Below are 14,622 nucleotides of genomic sequence, written 5' to 3' on the forward strand. Positions count from 1 at the left end.
ACCATTGATTCTTCCTGGAGATTTTCTTCCTGGGTCTCTGGGACTCCAATGATTCTTAAGTTGTTTCTGTTGAGCTTATCATAGACTTCTATTTTCATCTGTTCACATTCTTTGAGTAATTTTTTCATTCTTTGATCATTTGCTTTAAGGCTTTTTTCCAATCTCTTCTGTTGTATGGCATTGTTATTCATCCCATCTTCTATCCTCAGCTGCTGTTAACCTGTAGGAATGCTCATTCATTTTTTTTCTTCAATTCATCTACTGAGTTTTTCAGACCTGTTATTTGACCTGAAATTTCAGTTTGGAGTTTTCTGATTTTTATCTTCATATTCTCTTGATTCTTATTAATGTTCTCTTCTATACTTTCTTTGAGTTCTGTGAACATCTTCCATATTGCGACTCTAAACTCCTTATCTGAGAGACTGACTAGTTGGTTGGCCATGCTCCAGTCATCAGAGTTGCCATCTTCATTCTCTATGTCTGGCGCTGTCCTCTGTTGTTTCCCCATTGTCACACTTGTATTGTGGGTTTTTCTATGTGTTGTGGTCGTATTCATTGGCTAAATGATGTGTGCGTGGCCGCGCTCCTCTGGCTCCTCCCTTTCTGGGGGGAAAAACTCACCTCCAGGGAAGGCTAACCATCCACAGATGAAGCCACACACACAGGAAATCAGGCCTGCAGATGCTGCACAGAAGACAGACGGTCTAGACTCTAGAGAGATGTGTCAGGCTTCAGTGTTCCATCAGAGTTCAATCAGCTCCTCCCTTTCTGGGAGGAGAAACTCACCTCCAGGGAAGGCTAGCCATTGGCAGATGAAGCCACACACACAGGAAATCTGGACCGCAGATACCACACAGAAGACAGACTGTCCCGAAAATTTAAATATAGTATATGTACATATATATAAATATTCACTTGCATTTAAAAGAAAAATCTGAATACTGTTTCAGAAGATTTGAAAAAATAAAATAAAGGAAAGTAGACATACCATAAAAATACACGTTTTAAGCATTCTTGAAATAATATTTCTGAAAATCACCAAGAGTATATATATGTATGTATTATATGTATATATATATTTATCTCCAAATAAAATTAATTATAACTACTGCTAATATGAGTATAGCAATTCAGCATTCCAAAATTCAATTAATTATTTATTACTTGAAAGTAAAAGAGCCAGGATCAAATACTGGAACCTGTCACACCCAGCATCATGAAGTATTGTTTTGCAATACTTACTTTACATAATGTAAAGTATATCTTACATAAAGCAAGTATATTTTAAATACTCTGTTTGAAGTTACAGGTGTACAAATGTAATAAACATAAGATGTTTACTGTCTAAAATAATTTTTAAAAAATGTTTTTATCATAAGTGAGATAATTTCGCTAGAAGCTGTCCCATAATTTTCTATAATATTAGATAGTATTAGACAGCCTTACATGCATGTCAGTACTATAAGATATACATTATGGCTTAAGATCTTTTTCCTTCCGACACTCTTCATTTTATCATTGCTTAAGTTTTGTTTATGATTATTATTTCCATTAAGTTTACAAGATTAAAACAACTCTTGAAATAGCTTAACTTTTCTTTTATCAATCCAAGAAAATGGAACAATTTTGAGTCTGGAATTTATTTAACACATAACTGTCAGTCAGCATACATTGGGGATAATAATATATTTCTGTGCCTAATGCTTTAAATAAAGACAGGTTCTTTCCCCCCTTTTTCATACCTCAGTTTAACATGCCAGATTTAACTAGCTTATTGGTTTTAGAATTCAATATAATTGAATATAATAATTCAATATAACACATAATAAAATAGAATAGAATTTTTCTATGGAAATATAAAGAGGCTTCATGATATATTTGAAACTTAATTCTTATAATCCTGTGTAAACTTGTACAAATTTAATATATATGACCTCAAATTTTTCACTTAGAAATTTCTACCCTTATGCACACAAGAGATCTTGACTGAGTTACTGAAGAAGTACCAGGCAATTGCAACAGTCAATGATTTAATCTGTGATAAAATCTAACCTATGACTTTTTAATTGGTAAATCACTTGTGTCTTTCTGTATTCATGCAAATGGGGCCTTCATAATTATCAACTTTTTAAGGTGTGCATGAGAATTAAGAATATGAAAAATAAAAAAAAACCATGAAAAATATTTTGATCTATGCTTGGCAAGTAACTTTTTGAATATTAGAAGTTGCTACTGTATTTAATTGAATTGCTTTTTCCATGAAAATGTTATCTTGCTTATGGGCTATATTTGATTCAAATTCGTTTCACAAGCTTTTACTACTCACAATATTTGTGAGGTTTTTCATATTTTGGATCACATATTTATTAAAATATGTGTTTTATATACTTACATTTATATTTTAGTACATGGAACATGAGTTTTCTATAGTAACTTTTGTTGACAGCTTTTCTTTAAGTATAAATTTATACCAAAATAAGAGTTTACCAAATTAAACCAATGAATTTTTCTGGGCTGTAACTGGCTATTTTTTTTTTCGCGTGGGAACTCAGTTCACATTCTTCCATTTTACTTCTTCCCCTATAGTCTTTTACAATATTTATTTCACTAATAGTGGAGTAAATGATATGGAGAGAATCTCTATTTCATAGTTTTGGCTATGGAGAACTTTTCATTGTTTTTGTTCACATATAATTAATTTGAGTAAATTACCCCCAGTGCGGCACAACCTGAAAAAGCAGATTAGATGTGTCCTCCTCAATGTGTGGACATAACTTTAGTAAGCAATCATTAAACTTTGGGACAGTCCTTTCTTTCCACCATATCCTACTTATTCTAATTTATCTTAATAATACCAGGTGCAACTAATCCTGTTTTAACATCTAGAGCACACAATCTCTTTCCCTAATCCCCTTACCCTGTCTTTTCTAAACACAGAAGCACACACCCTGTATTAATCTCCTCTCAGATCTTATCCAATTTGCTAACACAGAGTCCACACCTTACTTTCCCCTAATATAAAATTCATTTCCCACCAACAATAAAGTGAGTTGCTCTTACTTTCCCAAAGTGGCTGGAGGGTGCTTCTTGGAAATTAGACCTTATCAGTGACTTCTACATCTTGGGATCTGACTTCACCAGCATCTGGTTAGGGCCAAAAATAAAATAGTCTATGAGCATAACTGAGTGTGATTCAACACCTCGTCAAAAAAAATACTCACAATATTTAGAAATACTATCATCCTCATGTCAAAAGAAGAAAACCAAAAGTGCCATTAAGCATTTTCAGCAAACTCTATTTCTAGATTTACTGGTGATAAAAGGCTTATTCTATCAGATCCATTTTTACCCCCCAAAAAGCCAAAGGTAATCTGAAACAAATTCTCTGTTCTGCTCTCCTAGTACCATTCAGTGGACAATATTTAATAAGTGGAAATGAACAAATAAATGAGAAAAGAAATTCACCAATTTCTAAAGAAAATGGTAGAAAATAGCCAATAGTTTGTAATAAAACTATAATTAAATTCTGATGGGTAGATTTCACAAAACCCCTGCAATAGTTGTAAATAGTTCCTAGCTCCCCTTTCTGGGAGAATTCTCCACTTGCAATGTTCTCCAGTTTTCGTCTGTTTCCTGGAGGCCCTCCATTCTCCATTATTCTGTATAGGCTTCATCTAAAGTAAGTAATAACATGTTTCTGTGAAGAATACTCTATATTCATAATTCAACTTTTGTGGAGCAAATGTGAACATTAAGGGTAATAGGTAATCATAGTTACCTACCTGATATTTTAGGATAGACTTCTGTTTTATTTGTTCAAATAAGGTTCTTAAAAACCTAAGGAAGCAATGATTCTACTACCCTCAGTCAATCAGTTATATTTATCAGTACCCAGAGCCAAAGGCAGCTCTTTTCTACAAATTAGAATCAAACTTAATTTATTTCGCTATTTTTTCACATTAATATGTCTTCATGTCTCTCTGTATCTCTGTCTTTCTCCTTTCCTCATGTCCTTAATGTGAAATACTAAAAACAATATAATTCAGAAAAAGTAACACTATTAACAAAATTTTCTGTTTATCAAATAACACAATATTTTATAAAATTATCTGTTACATACATGCTCAGTATTTAAAATTTTTTTAATTTAATTACATTAAAATTTTCTGTTTATCAAATAACACAATATTTTATAAAATTATCTGTTACATACATGCTCAGTATTTAAAAATTTTTTAATTTAATTATATTAACATTTTCTGTTTATCAAATAAAACAATATTTTATTGAAAATTATATTTCTAAGTTACATACATGCTAAGCAAGTACACAGAAAATTCAACTTGTACCAACTAGTCCAGTAAATCCTTAGAAACTGACTTTAGTAACACCATAGAAAGATATAATAATCAGTTCAAATTGACCTGGGTTGGTCTAAATTTTATAATTCCATTTCCTTTTATGTTGTAATGAGAAACATGAAGTAAATTTGTTTGTGCCTGCATGGAGAGGTAAGCTATGATGATGGGTAGGAGATTGAAGACAATGGTAAAAGGAGGGCTTGGTGCTGATAGAATTGCTGCCTGAACATTTAATACCTGAAATGACTGTAAAATGAACAATCTGATAAGTCACAGTGTTATAATAAAATTAGAAACAAGTTTTCTTTCTTTAGCCTTTTATTTTATTACAGAATTTATGATGTTTATTTAGAAGGAGAAATATGACATATTATTAAAATTGCTTCAAAATATGTCATTTTTATTTTATGTGAAAATAAAATGAGTAATAGAATATTTATTCTAAAATTTTAGATCATGTCATAATAATGTTTCATTATTAAATATTTGTTTTAGATACTATTGTAATAAAAATTATTTTGAAATACTAATTAACTAGAAATATAGATATAAAACAAATTAATTTCAAACTTTACAGAATCTGATTTAATTCAGGTAAATCCCTTCAGATATAGCTTGTTCTGCTATCCAGTGTTTGAGGCTGTTGTTGGTAAGACTATAGGGAGGAGTAATGGGTGCCTTGATGGCTGTAGGACTCATTAAAAGTTCTTTGGTTCATACTGGTTATCCACTAGAAGCTCTGCTAGTCTGTCAATCAGAAAAAAAAACAAACTATGAAATATCTTCCTGTATGTACTTTGTGCAATGACTGGATATTCCTCACAGTTTAGTGTCTATTTTCTAAATGTGAGAATTCAAAAAACACTGATGGGACGTACATGATCCTTGTATAATCTAACATTTTAAATTGTATAGAGTATATACTGCTTTATTTTTAGTTGATTGAAGCATAAACTTCTTTTCTTTTTTTTTTTTTTTTTTTTTTTTTTTTTGGTTTTTGGGTCACACCCGGCGGTGCTCAGGGGTTACTCCTGGCTGTCTGCTCAGAAATAGCTCCTGGCAGGCACGGGGGACCATATGGGACACCGGGATTCGAACCAACCACCTTTGGTCCTGGATCGGCTGCTTGCAAGGCAAACGCCGCTGTGCTATCTCTCCGGGCCCCGCATAAACTTCTTTTCACCTTCAGATAGAATTCCCGAATCCTACCATTTCTTAAAAGGAGGCTTTACAGAGTAACACAGTAAAAGAACATAGGGACATAATACATTGCTGGGACAGCAACCATTAAATATGCATTTTATTCAAACTAGATAATGTGAAAACCAATGATTGCTTATTATTTTATATTTGCTTTGTTTTCTCAAAAAATAAATATAAATAGCATTTTCATGCTATTTTTGCAGGTGTCTCGGCACAGACGAAATCATTCACAACATGTCTTAAAAGATGTCATTCCTCCACTGGAATCATTCGTAAGTGTTTATATTGCTCCACATTAATCTACAAGTAAATTTTTTAAATATAATTTTTATTTTGATCATGGTGGCTTACATATTGTTGACAATAATATTATAGGTACATATTTACATAAAGTCAGGAGGGTTCCCATCACTGATTTGTCCTCCCTACACCTCTGTGTTCGTCCTACCTCCCATATCCTCCTCCCTCATCCCTGGGGCTGCGAGAATATGTGGTCCCCTCTGTACCTAGCTTACTACTTAGTAGTCTTGGTCTTGGTGCCTCCCTTATTTTCCCCTCTAACTGGGAGGAAGGACTACATAGTTCAAGTTATGTGGCTTTATTTGAAGAAGAGAAAAGTAATAAACTGGGGTAAAAGTCTAATACGCCGAAAATGGGCGGAATTCTCATCGTTGGTTTGAGAGACGAAGAAGAAAAAGAAGGTGAAACACTCCAACAGTACAAAAAGAAGTGTCAAATATCCAGTGTACTCCAGTGATAACGATAGGCACCACAAAAAAAAAAGCCATGGTCTTGAGTTAAAAAACATGGCAGAGCACCTAAAGAAAGAAAAGAAAGAAAACAATATAAATATAAATGGGGACAACAACTTCAATAACCACACCAAAACAAAGAAATAGACAAAAAGTAGATAGGTAAATAAAAATAAAAATAGTAATAATAATTAATGAAGAAAAAGAATATATAATATATAAAAAATAAAAAATGTTTTGTGCTTTTTGGTTTTTTTTTCCCTCCTGCACTGGCACAGTAAATATTGGGGTCATTCGAAAAGGAATTCACTTGGCCTAAGCATTATGGGGTTTCTCCACACTTGGGGTATATTGTCACGGGATTAACTATAGACTCCGTTCAGGTTCATTTACTCTACCGGTGGTGCTTTCGTGGTGTTTGGAAAACTTCTGCTCTGTCCTGGGTGATGAAATAAGACCTCTGTATCTAGAGATCTCAGTATCTGCACAGGTCCAGGAGTGGGACTTATGAAGTCTTTCTTGTGGTTCTAGAAGTTCTGTTCCCTCAGTGTCATTTTAATCCATCTTCTGTGGTTGGTGGTCTTGGTCTTTGCACTGATTCTGAGATGAAATTTAGGATAGCGTCTTTCATTGTGTTTTCAGAAGCCCCATTCCGTTGTAATTGTCTCTGCCTGACCTTTGGAACTTTGGATCATGGTTGTTGTGTGGGTCGTAGTTCAAACCCTAGACTAGGGATATATTCATTCCAATCATGGTTCTAGCAGACAGTCATCTGTAAATCGCGATCTGGCTTTTGGACCAACCAAAGGGTGACAAGTCTTCTGATTTTGTCTTATCGTTAGCTGGTGAGGTAGGATAACCTGTTCTTAGGTCAAGTTGTTCCCATTTTCTTGTTGTCAGGATATCATATTAGAGCTGGCACTTGTTGGTGGCCCAGTGGTATTAAGGATGTCCCGGATGGGATTTGTTTCCTGTAGCTGTTGTGAAGAACTGTGTCAATTCTATTTCTGGGATCCAGGGTTCAAGGCTGGACGGATGGTGTCTAATCACCTGAGGTCTAAGTTGGGTCCCAGTGACATATTTTCAAGGTGGGAGATATCCTTGTATTGTAAACAAGTATGAGTTCTTATCTCTAGTAGATAAGAGCTCTTTTTATATGTAAGATTTCCCCTTATTTAGTGTGCCTTTGCAGGGAGAAATGGTGCTACTTTATATTGTCAGTGTATTTGGGGGTGGACAAAGAAAACAGAAACAGGTCCCACATCCAAACAATATAAAAATAGGAATAAAAGTATATGTGCTCACATATAAGTAAGTTTATAGCTAAATTTTTGGTTATTGGGTCACACCCTAGTAGTGCCTGTGGACCACTCCTGATTCAGGGCTCAGGGATTATTTCTGGTGCTACACAGTAAATATCACTGGGGTGCCAAGGATCAACCCAGGTCAGACATGTGCAAATTAAATGTCCTACCTATTATACTAGATTGCTCTAGCCACTAGAAGAAAATCTCCTGTATTCCAAAAATATAATCTGACTTAATGGTTACTATTCTTTGGCAGGACATACTTACCTTTAATTTCTTTTAATAAAGACTAATGGGATAAATTGTATTTAACAGAAGATTATTGACAGTAATAAATTACTATGGTAGATACAAAATCTCTAATGAAAAACACCAGTTCTTCTATTAGGTATTATCATCAGTGCTGCATATCATACAAAATCATATGCTTTTAATGTAAAAAATTAATTTTGAGAAATGTGGCACCAATGTTTTCACCCAGAAAATATATTAAACATGAAATATCAAATATACAAATATATATATTCTGCCCTTAAGTATATCATAAAACTTTGTAAGATCTAATGATTTTTAGGGTACTTTCCCTTTACCCCTAAAATAATGCACAAGAAAAGCAATCCTATCCATAACATGCTAAATCTTTACCTTCTTTATTTTTTTATTAAAATACTATAAAATATATCTATGGATAACCCTGCAGGATTCAAAAGCCTTGTGGCAGGTTTTAAAGAATCATCTGCTACCTCCTGAGCTCTGAGGATTTGGAGGACAGAACTCAGAAAGTTGCCATGGCTTGGAGGCAAATAAATCAAGCTTTGGCTTTTGCAGATAAACTTTAAGTCACAGATTTTACCTTTTGGAGCCAGATATCATTTTGTGGATTAATTAATACTTGGGAAGGCTTTTAGTAGAAAAGGCATTGTGTGCATAAAATATTTTTTTATGTTTAAACAAAGAGCATTAGCTTTGGAGAAATAATTTTATTGATCAGATTGTGATTTAAAAAATTATATATATATATATATATATGTATATATAAGCTCTTTAAGTATTACAAAATTCTACTACAGTTAGGTTAGATTAGATATTCTGAAATAACATCTTTCCAAAACTTCAAATGGTTGGGCATGAATATTATATTTTTAATAGCTCAAAGAAAACATTTCCAAAATAGTTTTGTTAGAAGAGTTCTAGCTCTCTTTAAATAGAAGTGTTTATTAATTCCATACTTGTTGAAGACATTCCTCTACTAGGTGCTGTGCAATGATATGCAAAATTCACTATCAAGAGAAGCTAAAAGTCTGGAGGTGAAGAGAAGCACTAAATAAGAAAATAAGAAAGTCATCATACTTGAGTGCAAACAAAAAAACATGTTTTGACAAGCAGAACAACAAATTTCTCTGAGGGACCGAGTGTCTAATTCAAACTAAGACAAAAATGCTCTTTGAAAGTACAGTGAGATTTGCAATTTGTAAAGTAACTAGAAAAATACGATGTGAACAGAAGGAATAGCAAGTACAAAGGTTTGAAGGTGAAAATAAAAAATTATAAAAATTACACATAATCTAGATAAGGAAATGAGCCAGGAAATATGAGAAGAAGAACATTGCATAGATCTTTGAAGGTACTAGGGGTAATAGTAAAGAGTTTAGAAGCCATAAAATGCATAAATAAATTAGATTATATTCTATAAAAACACACATTTGATCCTCTCTTTCTCTCTTCTGACACTCTCTTCCTTCTATTTCTCTCTCCCTTCCCTCTTTTCCTCTTACCTCTCTCTTTCTTGTCCCTCTCTCCTCTCTCTTTTTCTCTGTATCTCTCTTTAATAAAATTAAAAAACACATATTTGAAATTAATACATGCAACAACCACAACAAAAATCTATTACTATTGAGCAATTCTTCCTTCCCATTGCCTGAAATAAAATTAAATTATAAAAGCACAATTGATTATATTAAGTTATCCAGATAGTAATAAACTAGAAAAACCATTTAAACTAAATTCTAATGACAGACAATGAAAGAACAGTACACTTAAATCAAGGACTCCACAATATATAATAAAGGAGAAAATAAAACCCAAAAAATTAAAGGTAAGACATAGTAGTTGCTTCCAAAAAATTAAAGAAAATTCTTCAAACACAAAGAGGTGCTTCCCCAGTAGGATCAGAATAAAAGATTAGAAAAGAGTCATATAGGCTAATGGTGGACTAAAAAAAAAATCAAGAACAGCTTAATTACATCAGATTGAAATTCATTCAAGCTAAGGAAAATAATGTAATAGAGATACACATTATAACTAATTAAGGAATAAATAGATTAAGAGGTTTTAACTAGTATCTAGAGCCACTAAAATATAAAGCAGCAAAGTTTATTGAACAACTAAGAGATGGGGACAGAGCAGTGGCTCAGCGGTAGGGAGTTTACCTTCCATGTGGCTGACTTAGGACAGACGGAGGTTCGATTCCCTAGTGTTCCATATGGTCCCCCGAGCCAAGAGCGATTTCTGAGTGCATAGCCAGGAATAACCCCTGAGCGTCACCGGGTGTGGCCCAAAAACCAAAAAACCAACAAAACAACAACAACAAATCCTAAGAGACTGAGAAGATACATTGATATATCATTTTCATCATTTGACACATCCATTAGGCAGAACATCAGTAATAAAACGGGAGTCCTAAATGAGGAATTGAAAGAATTGATAATAGGATACACAGGATGCTCTACCACTCAAAAGCCAAATATATATTCTTCTGCATTATATGTGAAACATTTTTCAGGATAGACCAAACACTGCTACAGAATTTAAAGATTTATAAAAACACAAAAACGCATCATATAAATTAGGTTTTCAAATTACATTAAGAACATCCCCTAAAGTTGGGGAAATTACAGAACTTAAATACAAAAAAAAAAAAAACATTTTGTTATATAGGTATATCAAAGAAGAAATAAGGATATTCACTTAATTGAAATATAAATTATAAAACTAACTATCAGAACATATGAAACATAGCAAAAACAAAATTAAGGGGGATATTTATAGCAATACAGGTTTATATCAGGACATAAGAAAAAGCTAAAAAAAATCACCTTAAAACTTAAGAAACTAGATTGATTCAAAAGTAAGTAGGACATATGAATTAACAACAAAAAATTGGGTAGATATAGACAATATAGAAATTTTTTAAAATGTAAACAAATATAAAAATGTAATATAAAAAAAAGTGATAGCACAGCAATAGGACATTTGCCTTACACACGGCCGATCTAGGATGGACCTAGGTTCAATCCCTAGTGTCACATGTGGTTCCCCCAGCCAGGAGCCATTTCTGAGTGCATAGCCACGAATAACCTCTGAGTGTCACAGAGTGTGGCCCCAAAAGCAAAATTAAATAAATAAATACATAAATAAAATAAAAACATTTTTTAAAATGTAAAATTTGAATAATGGGTTTTCTAAAAATAACCAAGATTACCTATATTCTAAAGTTTAAGGGAATAAGGAAAAAAAACTGAAAGATATTCTATCAGATAAAAGATAGTGAATTGCTTGATATATTTCACAAATATAAAAAATCATGAGCAATTGAACAACTTTAAGCAATTGACTGGAGAACCTAGAGGAAATAAATTCCTACTTATATAGGAATAGAAATAAATGCGACCTCCTCCTAAGAAAAACTGAACAAAGCAGTTACAAGTAAGAAAAAAATTAAATCAGTAATTAAAAAAGTTACTGGGTGCCAGAGCAATAGTACCGTGAGTAGGGCATTTGCCTTGCATGAGGCCAACCCAGGTTTGATTAATTGAGTAATTTCTGATCACAGAACTAGGAGTAACCACTGAGTGCTACTAGGTGTGGCCTCCAAACAGAACAAAACAAAACAACAACAAAAAAAACTAGCCACTAACAAAAAAGCCTATGTCTGTATCTTTCAATAGTGAATTATATCAAAATTTCACAGATTTTCTATCTATCTGCTAAAGCTCTTTCAAATATCAAATAACTGGTATATTTTCTAGCTGAGTTTATGAATTTCAAATCAAAGATATCATTACAAAATAATATTAAAGGCACCAATCTTTGATGTATGTCAACACAAAGATTCTTAATGAGAAAAACCAAATATATAAAATTAAGCATATACCTATGCACTAGTGGGAATATTGCAAGAATACCAGGATTGTTGAATTACACAAATTAATTAAATATGCTAAACCAGTAAGATATAAAGATAATTGTATCATATAGATGTATGTATATATATACATATATATTTATATAGAGAGCTTCTGACAAGATTCATTATATATTTATAGTAAAAATCTCCAATCAATAGGGATAGGAGAAACTTACCACAAGACACTATTAGCTATTTCAAACAAGCCCACTGCCAAATTATACTCATGTGCAAAACCCTGAAAAACCAGGGCCAGAGCAATTAGCAGTAGGGCATTTGCCTTTCATGTGGCTGAACCACCTGGTCACCATATTGTCCCCAAGCCAGGAGCAATTTCTGAGCTCATAGCCAGGAGGAACCCATGAGAGTCACAGAGTGTGGCTCACAAACAAAGAAACAAACAAACAAAACAAAAAAAAAATAAAAACAGAACCTAAAAACTTAAATTTAAGCAAAAAACCGAATATCCACTCTCTGTTATTTTATAATGCAGTTCTGCAAATCCTTACTGTAACAATCAGGTAAGAAAATAAAATCTTGGGGGTCAGTGGGATAGCACAGTGGTAGAGCATTTGCCTTGCACGTGGTCGATTTGAGATGGACTCTGGTTAGATCCCTGACATTTCATATGGTTCCCTGAGCCTGCCAGGAGAAATTTTTGAGCACAGTTCTAGGAGTAACCACTGAGTTTCTCTTGATGTGACCCAAACACATCCCCCCAAAAAGAAAAGAAATTAGTTCTGTTTGTTCCACATGCTCTGACCCATTTATTCATCATAATACTCTATATGCCTATCAATTTCATTTCATTTTTAACACCTGCATAGTATTTCATTGTCTACATGCACTACTTTTTCTTTTTCCACACCTTTGTTTTTGTGGCACTTGGGTTGTTTTTAGATTCTAGTTATTGTATAGTGATGCAATGAACATAAAAATTTTCCATATTGTGTTTTGGGTCCACTAGACTATATTCCTAGAAGTAGCATTGCTGGATTAAACAGAAGCTTAATTGCCTGTTTTTTTTTTGTTTGTTTTGTTTTGTTTTGTTTTTTTGAGGAGAGTCCATATTGTTTTCTAAAAAGTCTGGACCAGTAAACATCCACACCAGTAGTGAATGAGAGTTCTTTTCTATGACATCATTGTCAGCATTAATCATTCCTTACACACACACACACACACACACACACACACACACACACACACACACACACACCATTTTTTCCAGCGTATTTTCCGACCCTCTAATTTTGCAGTTAAAACATAGGTTTAGGCCAATATTCACTGTATCAGACAGAACGTTCCTGTGCTGCAACTGTATGTACCACAGTGAGCCAATCACAACAAGCAAAGGTTCAAAGGTTATACTGCAATAGACTTCCTTTCTGACTCTGGCCAATCTGAGCAGGCTTTTGACAGTGTAGATTCAGGTCCAGAACATCATCTAATTTGCATGCATAAAAAGCTTGCTTGGATTGGCTGAGTTAGAGAGGTGGTTCGAGCAGCCTTGCAGTGATTGGTGCAGGATCGAGTTGGAAAATTCGTTTTGTGGCAATATTTAGACAATTTTCGTTTAGCGGCATATTGAATTATTTTTTGGAATATACTCGGCATATAAGATGACCCCCGATTTTCGGTTGACTTTTTTTTTGTTTCAAAAGTCGTCTTATACGCTGGAAAATACTGTACCTTTATACATCTTTATATCTATATCTATATCTATCTATCTATATCTATAGTCTTTTTGTTTGTTTGTTTGTTTTGGTTTTGGGCCACACCAGTGATGCTCAGGGATTACGCCTGGCTGCGTGCTCAGAAATCGCTCCTGGCTTGAAGGACGATATGGAACACAAGGGGATCAAACTGCGGTCTGTCCTAGGCTAGCACAGGCAAGGCAGATGCTTATGCCACCTCTTCGGCCCTTATTCCTGATATTTTTAATGTATTCCAATCTCTGTGGTGTGAAGTGATATTGCATTATGGTTTTGGTTTGCATATTCCTTATAATAATGACAGACATATATAGAATTATGATATTCATCTTCAGGAAAAATAATAATACAATAACAACCCTGTCATATGAGAATAATACCCAAATACAATCGAAACAATGGGTGGGAAATGCAGTAAGACAGAGAAGACAGAAAAGGGATCTCTATGATAATAATAGTTGAGTATTATGGACAAAATTGGGTATTTAAAGGAAATGAATGATTGTATTTTATTGTAACAATATTGTAAACAACAGTACCAAAAAGAAAGAAAAGAAGAGAATGAAAAAGAGGGAAAGAGAGAGATGTCTGTCAGAGAAAAAGACTGGGTTGGGGGTTGGCAGATGGGAGGGTAGCTGGGAAAATTGATAGTGGCAAGAGAGCACTAGTTAAGGGGTTGCTATTGGAACATTGTATTACCAAAATTTAACTATTAAAAACTTTCTTGGGGTCACAGAGCAGTGGCACAGTGGTAGGGCATTTGCCATGCACATGGCTGACCTAGGACGGACCCCTGAGCATCACCAGGTTTGGCCCCAAAACAAAAAAAATGTATTATATTCCATGGTGATTTATTTAAAAAAAAATAAAATTAAAGAGATAGATGTTTGGAAAGAAGTTATCATTGTTTGTAGGTGACCTGGTAATATACATAGAAATTCCTAAAAATTCATGAATTATCTTAGAAACAAAAACTAATACATCACAGAATCAGGCGACTACATACAAAGATTTTTTATATTAATATTTGCAACAAGAGCTTTACTTCATTATTTGAAGTAAATTTAGTAAAAATTTTAGTAAAATTTTTTCTAAAAAGTA

At 33.5% G+C, this 14,622-nt stretch overlaps 1 protein-coding gene across 1 annotated transcript in view; it reads left to right on the plus strand.

Moving 5' to 3' along the window:
• Positions 1 to 14,622, plus strand: part of ARHGAP15 (Rho GTPase activating protein 15) — a 723,932-nt gene that overhangs the window by 54,899 nt on the left and 654,411 nt on the right. The window contains exon 2 of the mRNA XM_049773571.1: positions 5,768 to 5,836. Within this exon, the coding sequence (XP_049629528.1) occupies positions 5,768 to 5,836 (69 nt within the window). The remainder of the gene's footprint in view (positions 1 to 5,767; positions 5,837 to 14,622) is intronic.

The sequence above is a fragment of the Suncus etruscus genome, chromosome 5 (genome assembly GCF_024139225.1).
Source record: "Suncus etruscus isolate mSunEtr1 chromosome 5, mSunEtr1.pri.cur, whole genome shotgun sequence".
Lineage (NCBI taxonomy): Eukaryota > Metazoa > Chordata > Mammalia > Eulipotyphla > Soricidae > Suncus > Suncus etruscus.